The sequence below is a fragment of the Pygoscelis adeliae genome, unplaced genomic scaffold (assembly GCF_000699105.1).
Source record: "Pygoscelis adeliae isolate BGI_AS28 unplaced genomic scaffold, ASM69910v1 Scaffold183, whole genome shotgun sequence".
Lineage (NCBI taxonomy): Eukaryota > Metazoa > Chordata > Aves > Sphenisciformes > Spheniscidae > Pygoscelis > Pygoscelis adeliae.
The window spans coordinates 841227-855253 of NW_008824536.1; the positions used below are offsets into that span (position 1 = coordinate 841227).

Here is a 14027-nt window from a genome sequence, read left to right on the forward strand (position 1 = left end):
CAGGCTGCCCAGGGAAGTGGTTGAGTCACCGTCCCTGGAAGTATTTAAAAGACGTGTAGATGAGGCGCTTAGGGACATGGTTTAGTGGGCATGGTGGTGTTGGGTTGATGGTTGGACTCGATGATCTTGGAGGTCTCTTCCAACCTTAATGATTCTATGATCATCTTATATAGATGGTGGATACAAAGCAAGAACTCCTCTGGGACCTCTGGTGTGCTGGTTTTCACTGCAAAGACGACTAATCTTTCCTCCTATACAAATATAAGAGAACTGACTTGCAGTTGCAACAAGAGCTCTTCTTATCCTGTTCCCTTAAAAAACACAGTTATTTAGCCATGCTGCTTTCATATAATATTGTCTCTAGTTTTCCCTTGAAATCTGTCTCCAATAGAAAAAATACTCTGCTGTTCTAGTCCAGTTCTTCATGTGGTTTCCACTGTTCTTGAACAGTGTTTTCAATAGCCATTTTGATCATCTAAAGGCTACCTGAAAAAAAGCATCTGTGACCAAAGCTTGTCTATTTTCTCCAAGTGTAGAAATTGTTCTAATTAACCCTCTGCCTTTTCTAGAAATCCTTCTCCCCTTTCTGTGTGCCCACACACAGAGTAGTCTTTTGCTGTAACTGCTGTAGAGTGAGGATACAGGCAGAACAAAGTAATTAAGTATTTAACTTGTATTTGCTTTTGGAATCTGCTTCACATCTAAACAAGGCTTGTCTGCCTAAGGCTTACATTGCAGGTGACCTAATGAAAGATGTTACTTCTATCTGTAAAACTTGTCCTGCCTCAATATGTGTGTGTGTGTGCGCACATGCGTGCCTGTATATAAGAAGCTCTTCCCACTATTTAGCTTCAAGAACTCTGAAGCTAGCATTTGAAGGCACAAGTTAAAATACAAAGTAATGCAATTACTGTAATAGCAGCATGTAGAAATAAAGAAGAAAAAGTGGTAATATGGTATTGAAGCATAGGATGAGAATAAGAAGTTGGTGTGGCCAGCTTTTAATAAATTATGGAAGCATGTATGTTAAGTGTTTCAGCTCTGTTGAATCTGAGCCCAGAAAATTAATAATGAAAAATGTGAAGCTATTGTGGAAAGGAAATGATTTGGGTCTGATTTATTGAATTTATCTTGAAGTGTTGTCTTTTCGCCGAGGAAAATGACAGCTCAATAAAAAAATTCTTTTTTTTTTTTTGTAGAACTGTTGCTCCATTAACTCCACAAATTCATTTTTTTCTACAGGCACTTTTGATACTTTACTTAAAAACACACCGTTTGTTACCTGTTTTAAGAAAAGGAGTCTCCTGATGTTAATATCATTCATCTGGATTAGAATTTGGCAATGCCTTCATTAACCTTCTCAAGTGAATTAATAAGAAAGCAATAATAACATTGCTGTTGATTATAATGTGACTTTTTTTTTATTTAAACAGATGTGTCCTGAAAGCAGCAGAAATATTAGAGAGGTGCAATGTGCATCATACAATAACAAGCCATTTATGGGTCGATTTTATGAATGGGAACCTTTTGCAGAAGGTAAGGGAAGACAACTTGATTTTGCATTATTATACAGATTGTGTTTTGGAAAGGCAAATGTGATTTTTACCCAGTGGAAGTCATCAGGCTTTGACTGTTTGAGTCTTGCTCATTTTGCTCTGTTCGTCTCCTGCATTTATTCATGGGCAGACAAGTAGATAATCTCGCATCAATATTGCTTACATTTTACAGGAATGAAAGCATATAAGTCCTACTTTGACTGGTATGCCATTGGTTCTATATAGCGTTGCAACAGTATTTTAGCTACTACACTGTTAACTACTTTTTTATGTATTTACTTTTGATGACAAAGGCTCAGTATGGCTGCTTCTCAGTAAATGGAGTTAAATTTTTTTTATGCCAGTTTAGCATGTGACTCATGGTCCTCATGCATTCATTTCAGGACTCTCTGGCTGTCTAATTTGTATTTTCTAATGGTATGTTTGACAGTTGGGATGGTGACTATGGGAGGGATACCTGTGCTATGGACTTCCCCAGCTGCATGTTGAACTAATTGTCCTGGAACACAAAGCAGCAGCAGCTCTAGCAGTGGTCTGCCACCCCTCTAGAGTCCTAACCCTTGGAGGATAAAATCTCAGTCAGTTGGGTGTTATGACCTTTCTCCAGAAACATGTTTTGTGAAATAGTTATTTATTTTGTTTGTCTTTCTGTGAACAAGAGCTGGGCCCACCTCAGTTGAGATTCACGATTATTTATGAGGTAAATAATTTATTCTTCAAATATGTCTCTGGATTCAGAGGAATTTAGTTCATGTCTTATTTTTTAAATCAACATTTTAAAAAAGTTGTTTTCCACAAAACTTCAAAGACCAAAGAGGATTTATGCATAGAGAAATATGTACACATACTGTGGACTAGCTAGCTTTGTTATTCTGAGGCCATTCTATCACTTGGCGTGAATCACTAGTAGGAGAGTACAATGATGACTTCGTTACCCACAGACTCCTTTACCAACAGGCTGTGTGTGCTCTGTACCACACGTTCTGTGCAATGTCTCCCCTCCAAATGGAGGCACAGTCTCACCTTAAAATTTTAAAATGCAAGATATAGGCCCATCTACTTATCCTTTCTAGATTTGAGAAGAACAAAGTAGAAGGAAGAGAATTCACCTGTGTTTTTTAAGTGTCTCTTGAATATGGCTTTTATTGCCTTCTGTGTAAGTAGCTACATATAATATGATGCCACACAATTAAATAGAAGTAATACACTATGCCATGGCTTTTAATGTCTTACAGTCAGTGTTTGCAGGGATTTTTCTTTGCCGGAAGACTTCATTACAAATTAAGGCTTCAGTGTACTATGACTTATCTTTATGGCAATGCCCTGCCCCTGTATGTCCTAAAATTGACGTAGTGGCAATATTTACCTGATTATGCACATCTTCAGTGTTAGTGATCTGCTCTGGGGCAATTAGTGCTCTCTGTATGTTTTACTTTCCTTCAGTCTTTAACTCATCATGCTAAGTTGCCTTCCCAGCTCCAAAAGGGAGGCGAAATAAGAGATTTGGAAAAGGAATGTGAAAGTTTCTTTTATGATGGAGGGATTCCTTCTGGTTCTCATATTTTTATTTCCCCTCCCTTCATCCTAATAGGTTTAGAAGGAGAAGAGGGTGATCGCTACTGGTGATTTTTTGCTGTTAATAAACTGAGGTCATGTCTATCCTGTAGTATAAAGCCTGATACTCAGTTTTGAAGTGAAAGCAGTGAAAAGCACATCTGCAGCTGGGTGTGTCAGCTGGAAGGCGGCACGTGCTGCTGTCACTGTATTGCTCTTGGGGACCGAGGGAACCGCTTGCTGGACTGCATTGTGTGAATAGCTCTCTCTGAGCCAGCTTTCAGGGTTCTGTGCCTTGTCTCATTGCACAAGGGCAAAATGCCTATTTTGTAACAATAAAGACCCTTCCAAAGATGTGCTGAAGGAAGTATTGGAAGTCGTTGTTCTTTTTTTTTTTTTAGGGGACTCAGGGAGTGTTGCAAGTGTGTAAAGTTCCTTTTTCCTATACCCAGAAATGGACATTTCCGTGGGTACTTAGCATGCTAGCATGCTTTCTGTTGTTCCTTTAGATGAGCAGCTTTGCTTCACAATTGATATTACCTATTTTTACAGCTCAACATGAGTCAGTACAGATTCAGGTAGGTTCATATCTAACTCCCGATTGATCTAATAATGTTTGTTTCTAATGTAGTCATGCCTCAGTCCTGGTTTTATCTATTGTGGGTATAGTGAAGACTTGCAGAGCTACCTCTTTACCTCAAATTATGAACATTCAGTATATACTATGCTTTTAATTAAAGTCATGTTCGATACTGTGAAGTTGCCCAAAAGGAAGTTTCAGAGCTGTACAACTTTGGCACTTTGTACCATGCATTTAGGCAGAAAAAAGAGCTTGGTACCCCAGCAAGCACATGGCTGGAGGCATATTCTGCGGACAGCATGACTTCTACAACATGGCCCCAAAGACTTATGATGTATTAGCTTTGATGCATCCCTTTTCAAACTGCTATTGAGAAGACACAGCCAATGCTGAGCCAGCTCAGCCCACCTCCATCTCCTTGCTTCCTACACAGCAGCTTTGACTTACTCTGCCCTGTGCCAGGAACGATGACTCAGGGGATCTAAAACATGCCACAATCATTTCTTTCTTCCCTCCCCTGCATAGCACAGCTTGCTCCTAATGTTTATGTTGGATCAATAAGGGCAGCTAAACCATAATTTACAGCCCTGTCTTGATGGTGAGTTAAGTGTAATTATTATTATTTTTAAAAAATACACATATTTTTTTCTCCCTCGTTCAGATTGGTGCAGCTGTATTTCTAACCCCTGTTTTATCTGCTACTGCTCCAACACAAACTTTTGTCTTTATTAAAAAAGCCATATTAAAGGGACTATAAACCCTATGAATTTAGAGTATTTAATGAAAAAACCCTAGTTTGTGTTGGAGAACCAATAGCACATAATGACTTTAAGGGCAGGATTTGAGAGGAAAGATCCAGTTGTGACAGAGGGAAAACATCACAGTGACATGACCATAAAACCTGTAAGGAAGTTTAAATCTACAGAAGCAGTAAATATTTTAATCATTCTGATAATTGAACTCTTTAATTTGAACTCTTTATTTCAGCTAACTTTTATTTTTAGTTGTGGTGAAAAATTCATAACCTAAAGTGATATTTTGATGGCTGTATGAAAAGAATCTATTGAAAGGAGAAAACCGATTGGTTCATTGAAAGGTATAACTCAGTGGGAATCTGACCACAGGAGTCTCTCAGTGAAGAATAACTGCATTTTTTGAGAGGAGGGCGACAACTGTAGATTTTTTTGTCAGAAATCCTGTACAAAGTTAAAGAAGAAATAAAGTCCTCTCCAGAAAAATCTCTCTGATACTTTGTCTTTACTTTTGTCTATACCTGGATAGTCTTATGCATCCAAAATACATTGTCAAATCAACAGCTGCAGAAAATCCTGGTCGACTGCAGGCCCTCTTGCTTTGAGTTCTGTTTGATAATGACAGCCAGGCTTTTGTAATAGACAGTATTTTATACTGCAATCCTAGCCATGGGTTTCTGTTACAGCAGTAAGAATTACACCTGTGCCAGGCAGGCAGGCGTAGGAGCAGTACACGTGCAAAGAGCGCACTGTGGCTCTGCGCTGGGCGCTCTGCTCTCTTTAGATGCAGAGCCTGGCAGGGACGTTTGGCTTTCCTGGCCTGTGCTGCTCTTTGGTGTGGTAACCAGCAAGGGGAGCTGCCGCCGGGCTGCCTCTGCCTGCTTCACCAGTGGAAGAGGACTTTGAAGTCTAGGAGGAGTTGTGATTGCATCTCCAGTGTGTAAAACTTGAAATAGCTAAAAATGTATTCTTTGAGGACTTGGCTTTTTTCTTCCTTTTAAACTTAGCAATTTACAAGGAGAAAAATACTGCAAAGTTTGAGCATTTTGTCCTGAGAGACAATTTCTCTTTTTTAAGAAAGAGAAAAAAAGAGTTTTTTGCAAATCAGAGCCTGGTCCACTGCAAGTCAGACATGATTTGCCCCTAAAAGATATTGAGGCTTTGCCCCTTTCCCTCATAGTAAAAGAACCGCAAAATTTTCATGGGAAAGATTCTGTTTTCTTTTTTGAATTTTTAAAATTTTGTTAGTTTAGAGCAAAATTTTAATGGGAAGTTTTCTAAAATGCAGACTTGACCAAGCATTCCCTCCAAATGATGCTTTTGTTTGCTTTTTGTTGAAAACTAGCTCTAGTTTCAGTGCTCTCCTTTCAGGTGAATGCACTTGTTTGCAGGGCAGCACACTTATTTACCTGCATCGCACTGACAGCGGGAATTCTTGCTGTTTCAAATGTATGATTTATTTTACATATGCAGCTGTAACTTGTGTTAGAGCTCACTGGACGCTAGCTAACAAAGGTAATAATAGGAATGAGGACGTGGCTAAAGGATCATCATAGTGGTGGCTGTACAGATGATTTAGTTCCACTTGCTAGAGTCAAAATGTCTTTGGCTTAAAATACCGTATCAAGCCAGACGAGTTTCTAGGAACAGAGCCACGCTCAGATCTTGAAAGCTGTTTAAATAGTTTGTTGCTGGCAGATAGTCCCTGGAACCTGAAGGCCTGCGCAGAGTGTGTGGAGAGGCCTCCGCTCCCTGCCGTTAGCAGGCAGGCTGGCCTCGAGGGCAGCACCTTTCACCTGCGTGGGATCTGCAGGGTGAGCCAGAGTCGGTGAACTCTGGCAGCGAGAGGGATCTCCGGAAGGCCTGGCAGAGCTCATTCGGTTCCTCCTGATTGCCAGGTCTGGCTTCCTCCTGCAGCTTCTCTTTGTTTTTCTATTTGATTGCTGAGAGATGAAAGTTGTACAGAGCCTGTACACCACATTGCTCTTTGGAGCAGGGTTCGACTCAGGCTGAGTATCAACTGGGATAAAAATTCCTGTAGCGGAAAGCAGCAGTAGCGTATATGAAATGGCGCTAATGTCACTGCTGCATTTTCTGTCCCCAGGCTCCCCCGATACCATTGTTGCCAAACGTAACTACTGATGGGCACCATAATGAGTGATTCAAAATCAACTGGAGTGAAAGAGGCTGACAGGCGCTGGGTGTCAGCACCCAGCCTTGTGGCAGGGTGGTTGGGCAATTTCAGCTGGTTGCTGTTTACTTTAAATGTATCAGAATCCAGACTTTGAATGAATGGAAGGATATTTGGTCTGCGTGTTTTTCATGCTGGACTTCATGGTACTCTTTCTCTAAAATGACTTTCATGTCAGCGCTCCATCCTGAAGCCTGTGTTGTGTTCAGAGGAGCACTCACTGTAGAGGTAGATCTGTGCATGCTGTTAAAATCCTTTCCGAGTTTACTTTTGTTTTAAAATACCTTCTAGTAACCTGACTTCTAGCTATAGATGTCTCCCAGCTACAGCTGTGAAAAATACAAGCTTTGAAGAAAACAAAATGTATAACTTCCACAGGTGTCTAGCAAGTACTGCAACTTCAGTACTTTGTGTCAGATAAGAGGCATTTATGATTTAGACTGAATTAATTTTTGGTGTTAGGATGGAGACTGAAGACTAATGCAGGGCTGTTACATTTATTTATTTGTGGTTTTTTTATTGCTGGATTTGTAACAACAGATTTCATTCATTTTGAATGACAAAATAGCTTCTCATAACAGATCAAAATGTAGTGGCCCAACTTAACATCTTAAGTTGCTAAGAAACTTCTCCAGTTTGATGGTAAGTGATGACACTGAAGACACTGGATGAGCTCTGATTAATATGATTTAAGTAATTATAAAATGGAAGAAAAGCCTAATTGATCTTTTAAAAAATCTTGGTCAGGTACTGAGAGGTGCAAGTACCATTAAGCACTTCTGGAATGGAGTACCCAGAAGTCAGAGCGGGCTGGCTTCAGAGAGTTGTTATAGGCAGTACAGTTAACAGGACAATGCAGACACTGCCTGCAGATCCTTGACAACCAGCTGTAGGCACGGAGTAGTTTTGCTGATGTTTCAGGGTTTGGGAGGTTTTGGCTCATTTGTTCAGGCTTTGTGCAGATGAGGGTATATAGGCTTGTGAGGAAACCATTTATTCAGTTCTAAAGTCTCATCAATAAGTTTTGTGAAGCATTTTCCATTTAGTTGATCAGCAGAAATCATCCACTAGAAGTAGCGAACCTCAGGACATCCCTTCCTGGGAGTGTTTGTAAGTCTGCTAAGTGAATATCAAAATTCTGACAAGTAACACGTCTCTTGTCTTGTCAGATTTCTAGATGTTGCTTCTACGTTTTCTGTTATTACATGTGATAATTTGTATATAGCTACCAAATATGCAGAAATAATTTTACAGTAAGTTTTGGGGCCAGATATTAATGTGGCCTTTTGGGTGTTGTGTAATGTTGCAAATCAATGAATATTCTGCACCAACCCTGAATATATTACACTTGTTTTCAGTGGTTTAGTGTGTTGTTTTTTCTTCTGTTAGAATTGTGAGATATGTGTATAAACAAATTATAGATATGTATTGTTTATATGCACGTTAGTAGTGCAAGCATTCATTCAGTGTCCATTGTTGGATTTCATTACATCTTAATATAAAACTGTTCCAGAAGCATTGTAAAGTTTGATATATACAGAGAAACATAACATTCATGTCATCTTTTTAGGTTAACTGGAAGTGGAACTTCAGTTTAGAGTAATTAGAGAATTCATCCTTGCGTAAGATTAGTAAGGTAGGCCCTGGTATATTTTTCCTGAATGCCTGTGATTTCTTGGCTAGAGCAGTGCAGTCCTTGAGAAGCAAAGGTAACGTGTCCCCAGTTTATGAACTCTTGGTCTTTCCTGATTTGTAACTGCCAGTTCCTTGAGGCTCAGGATATGCTGTGCTGAACTAGTATTCTCTTAGTTTTGTGTGCAACACTTTGACAACCTAATTGTTTCACCCAAAGGACAAGAAGTCTTGCTGTTTTATTTATACTTTCTCTAGTAAGTTACTTCTAGTTAGTGAACATACAGATGTTTGAGTATATACACAGTATCCCAAGAAATAATCCAGCTGTGCTGCAGTTCATCCAGCTGCAAGGTATTATATTCAATGAGGCAGCTGTTTGAAGTCTTCATTTCTCATTGCAGTAGACCATAGTTCTCTGCTGCTTTTTTGCCTCCACCTGTTAGAAATCTTCTTGATTGCTTTTATTCCATTTTGCGGCTAGCTGTTCTTGAAGCTTGTACCTTAATTGGATGCACTGTATTTTCTATGACAATTTTTTTTTGTTTTTCCTGTTTTATGTGAAATTCATCAAAGAGGCAACAGACAGAGTTTTGGGAGGTTTGAAATGTAATGAGTAGATGGTGTTTGTATTTGCTGATTAGCTACAACTCAAATAGTGCACACTTCTCTAGCGATAGGTAGATAGATAACAGAATATAGGTAATAACAGAATTGGCATTCTTACATTTCATCACAAAAACCCAAAGGGATTATTACCACGTGGGTTTTTTTCCTTGTTTGTAGTATGTGTGATAGAAAAAAAACAAACTGTCTAGGAGCTGGTCTCAGTTCCTTCCTGCAAGCCAAAAGTCTACGTCTATGCCCATCAATTAAAATAAGTGTTAAACAACTATGCTGATATAATTCCCTTCTACATGCTGTTCAAATGTACATTTCACGTGCACTTTTCTTCAGGGTTATGATCCAGCATAATTTGAGATTTAGGAAATAAATTTGGAAAAATCTACTGAAAACTTTGTCCTGTTTTGAATTTTATGAGAACTGATGGCTTCAGGTCTTCAACTACTGCGTGAGTTGACACATGAAACATACTGCAATTTGCTTTGCTTGGCCTTTTCTATTATCTGTTGGGCTACTTTTAAGTTGGATCAGTCTTAATCTCTAGCTGCTTCAGGAACAGTTACTTAGCAAATGAGTAACATTAAACTGAACAGTAAGCCAGTAGCAGATTCATATAAGATAAGACATCCTGAAGCATATACCTGAAATTATTGACAGGAGCTTAAGCACTCTAGGCATACAATTCCTCTTGAATTCTGATGGAATATGAGCTCTGATTTCCTTTAGACTCATTGGAAATCCTATCCGAGGCAGTGAAGTATCCATTTTTCACACATTACTGAAAATTCTATTTAATTTTTAACTGAAATCTCTTTGAAATGTTGCTTACTTATGAGACTAGAATTTATTCAAATGCAGTAGAACAAGAAGTTAATTTATGCTATGTCCCTTTTTTCCCCTTTATCTGTTCCCGATTTGTGAATGGCTCACAAGAGAAAGCAGATGGAAGTTTGCAAAGCTTTAAAAGTATGGCTGTGTTAAAGTATCTGAGGCATTTCTTTGACTTGATCAATAATCTGCTTCCTGAACATCTGTTGTGTTGAGCTTGACCTGGAAATTGTAAATGTCCTGTGTATTACTGAAATATGTAACTACTTCTATAGAAAGCTTTAATAAACAAATATGCTTAGATACTTGTATGTATGGAAACCTAATGCTTCCACATGGCAACTTACCTGTTATAGTTATTCTTCCTATATAATTTTATTAATATACATGTTTTGAATTGCATTTGTAAGAAGCTTAGCGAAATCAGAGCCTGGCTTTTACCTGGGATTCTGTGGTTTGTTACAATTCAAACAATAATGCATACATATTTTTAACTGTACTATTTTAAGCAGGGACCATACTCTGATGTATGAAGTCAACCATTTCCCTGTAATAGGTCACATGCACCGTATGTTGTAATGTTTCTAGTTCACTGTGCATACCTCAATTTCCCTACTTTTATACTCGCTATTTGGAGGGGAAAATGGGTTCAGAGGGATGAGGGCAAGAAGATTTGGGTGTTTATAGATGATGAGCCTCAAGAATTGGAAAGGCTTGTTAGTGCCTTTAGGAAAATGGGAAATGACATCCATTGAATGTTATCACTCAGCAGTAAACTCAGTATACTCCAAAGTGGAATTGAATGTAAACCATGTAAACAGAATGTATTTTTAAGAAGACAGGAAAGTGAGAGAAAGGAGATGAGCTGACAAGCCATATCTGTCCTAGTCTTACAGGGTTTAGATAAATTTAGCCTAGCTTTGCTGTAGAAGAGACGTCTTCTGTATCCAGGTGACCAATATTTACTGCTTTAGTTTAGATTATCTGACCTGCATACTTGCATTAATTGCGAGTTGGGTAAACATCTCGGGAAGAATTATGCCCCCATTTCAAAGCACACTTCTTAGTTCCTTTGGTGGGAGCAGAAAGTTAAGGATGGATGTTGTGGCTTTCAGGCTCAGATTTAGAAACAAAATTGTATCCAGATTGTGTGGTAATGAAGATTGTTAGGCTAGAATAGAACATAGAAGGAAGATTTGATTTTTACAAAGCACATATGGAAGTGAGTGGTATAGATCCTTTTTAGCCTACTTTGATAAAACTTGTCTTCACTCCCTCCACTTGCTACCAACAGCAAGACGTCCTTGGGTTCAGATCAGTATTCATGTCTGCAGTATCAACAAATTACCTGACACTGTGCAGCCATCTCTGAGAAGTGCCATGTAAATGCATACACTCATGACTTGAACTGAAAAAAACCCCCAACAATTTTTTTCCACTGTAATATTCTCTAATTTTATTTGTTCTTCTGCAAATGAGTAAACGAAATCTTTGTTGAATTTCTATAGTAGGTTTTTACCTGTTAGTGGCCCTTGGAACAAGATACAGACACCCAATATTCAGAAATGAATTAAAAAAAAAAAACCACCGCCACCCTATAAAATGAATCAGTGGAATACTTTGATCCACAAAACCCAACCTATTGGTGTAACGTACTTAGTAGCTCTATCACAGCTTTCTCAATATCTGACTTAGCTGTCAAGCAAAGTCTTTAATAAGCAGGACTACATGAACCGACGGTATATGACCTCCTGGAATCTGTAACAGTCCTTTTATATATATATATATATATTCCTTATATAGCTTCATTGTGTCTGGTGGCTGTGCAGAACAGTCTGAAACTTGCCGCAAGTGGACAACTGAGGATTTGGATCCCTTTGATTTGGGGAGCAGTCTGGCTTGTATAAAGGTGGGCGTGGGAATACCTTAGAAGCAGAGTCCTACTAGGAATTGGAGGGTGTGGTTATGGAAGTGATCTTCCAGGAGTGAAAATTAGCATAGATCAAGGCTGCTTTAAATTAACATACCCTAGGAATTTCACCAGCCTCGGGCAATTTCAGGGGTTGGTCTTTATCTTCTCTGTGTCCTCTATTTTGGATCTTGTGCCAAGCACAACTTTCTCAGAGCCAAAACCTCTGCCATGTATGAATTAGGAAATAAAGATAATGCTGATTCCTCTTTTTCGTCAGTTCTAGCAAGGGTTGTGTGGCAACCTTAACCAGTGGTGGAATTATAATCTTTTTGAATCTCCATTTCATTTTGTAGCATCAGATCCTTTTGTATGTTGGGTTTGTCAAGATAAGGGAGAGAATAGGGGGGCAAATTAAGTATCTTGACTGTCTTACCAAAAGGGAACTTTTCTCACACTTTTTAGTGCTGTTTGCATTGGCATGGTTACTGTATACAAGTACATATGTAGAATAAGTGCTTTGGGATGCTTTAGTCTTTTTTGAGATGATATCGTAATTTTTTTTTTTTTACTCTTGTTGTCCATGGCAAAAGTCCTCCGTTAAGCTTCAGACCCAAAATGTCACTCCAAAAATTTGCCTTTGCTGGTGGATCAAAATCTTTCACTTCCTTTGGCTTCTTTGTAGTAAAACACCAATTAAAGAGGGCGTCCTATCCTCATTCCTACACCTCTTTTGGGATATGAAAAATGAATCTTAGTCTGAATTCTCCTAAATCTATTCTTTTTGGTGGTAGATTCCTTTTGTAGCAGGCAGACAAGCAGGCTCTGATGCTCTGAACAGATGTATTTTACAGCTTCACAAGGAAACTATTTTTTTACGAGTTTTATGATTGTAGTCCTAGGAGTCCTTGTCATGCAGATCTGCACAACCGTTTCTTGTAGTATAATGCACTAGAATGGGGGAAAACTTGAGGCTCACAGTGTTTTTTGCAGGTGTGCACTTCTTGCACAAACCCCAGTGATCTTGCCATGTCTCCCAGATCCATGAAATAGTCTGGAGAATAAAATAGAGCTGCAAGGTTGAGACTGTGTAATCATTTTAACATGTTATACATTAACTTTGCGGAATATTGAATAAACAGGGCAACAGTTAAGCAAAGGATTATCAACGTGTGTTCCATCTTTGTTGTTAAATGTATGACATTTATTCACATTTCTTGTACAATTTTCAATTTTTAAAATCAAGTATATATTCTTGATTTTAAACACTTTCTTCTGTGCAGTGGGGGTTGGTTAACCTAGAAGGCAAAACTGAAAAATGCCTGATGAATATTCTTTTCATGCTTAAAAAGAAATGAACAACTGAGACATAGGGAGAAAATACATAAAGTGAGTTTGGTAAGTAAAGTAGAAAAGAGGCTCCCTACTAAAAAATACTTATCAAGCTATCTTGGATTTTTAAAATTACTATCTTTGCCTCAGTTTATGTGTGGAAATAGTTTTTGTTGATTTGATTATGCATTTCAAAAGGTTTTAAATAGTTTCATAATATTTTCCATGTGTTTGATTTCAAAAAAGATTTCACATTTATCTACTCTGGTCAACAGTGATTGTCCTAATGTGGTGCTGTGTGTGTAGCAGGCTGCGGAGCTCCCAGTCAGGTTGCTGCTGAAGTTAAATATGACTTTTTATAGGTCCTAAAGGTCCAAGAATTGTTGAGGTTAGTGGGAGTTTTTCCCATTCACTTCAGTGGCATTTGGATGAGGTCATTTAGAAGAAAATTCACCATGTAACTAAAAAAGTGAACAGAACTGAGGTCTGATCCTGCAAAACTTTGTTGCAGGTTGATAATATCCAGATTTCTGTGTATTCAGAGAATTGGTATGTACCTAATTCCGTGGAGGCTCAGGACCTCACTAGAAATTTTCAGTTTCTTTGAAAAAAGATGACTCAGTTCAAAGAGTCCACCTGCGGTCCCTACTCTGTTCAAAGGTTCGAGGAGCTTTTGCTGAGTCTGGGCCCGGTTCTGTTGAGTGAGCGTACAGGCAGGGACTCAGAAATCAGCAGCACATAAACGTGGGATTCAGAGTTTTCTTTCATTCTGTGAAGAATTACAAGTACACAAAGAAGGGGTTTTAGGACCATCTTGGAGACCAAATTACTTCCTTCTTCACCCCTCCCCAAAACGTCTCTGTCTTTTGTTTTACTGTGTGTGTGCCTGAGCAATTAAAATTGTGACTACTAAACGAAACATTTATTCTACTGTTAAACATTTTAAGTATTAACAGTTCTCCTAAACAATCAAAATAGTATATGTATTCCTAGTTCAAAAAACCTCCAAACACTGAAGTAACTCTTGGAGAAACAAGCTATAAAAGGGGTCCTAGTAAATACAGACTCT

General features: G+C 38.6%; 1 protein-coding gene across 1 annotated transcript in view; it reads left to right on the forward strand.

Annotated features, from left to right (window-relative positions):
- The window catches only part of THSD4 (thrombospondin, type I, domain containing 4), a 316313-nt gene that overhangs the window by 60077 nt on the left and 242209 nt on the right, over positions 1-14027 (forward strand). Inside the window, exon 5 of the mRNA XM_009321570.1 lies at positions 1434-1536. Within this exon, the coding sequence (XP_009319845.1) occupies positions 1434-1536 (103 nt within the window). The remainder of the gene's footprint in view (positions 1-1433; positions 1537-14027) is intronic.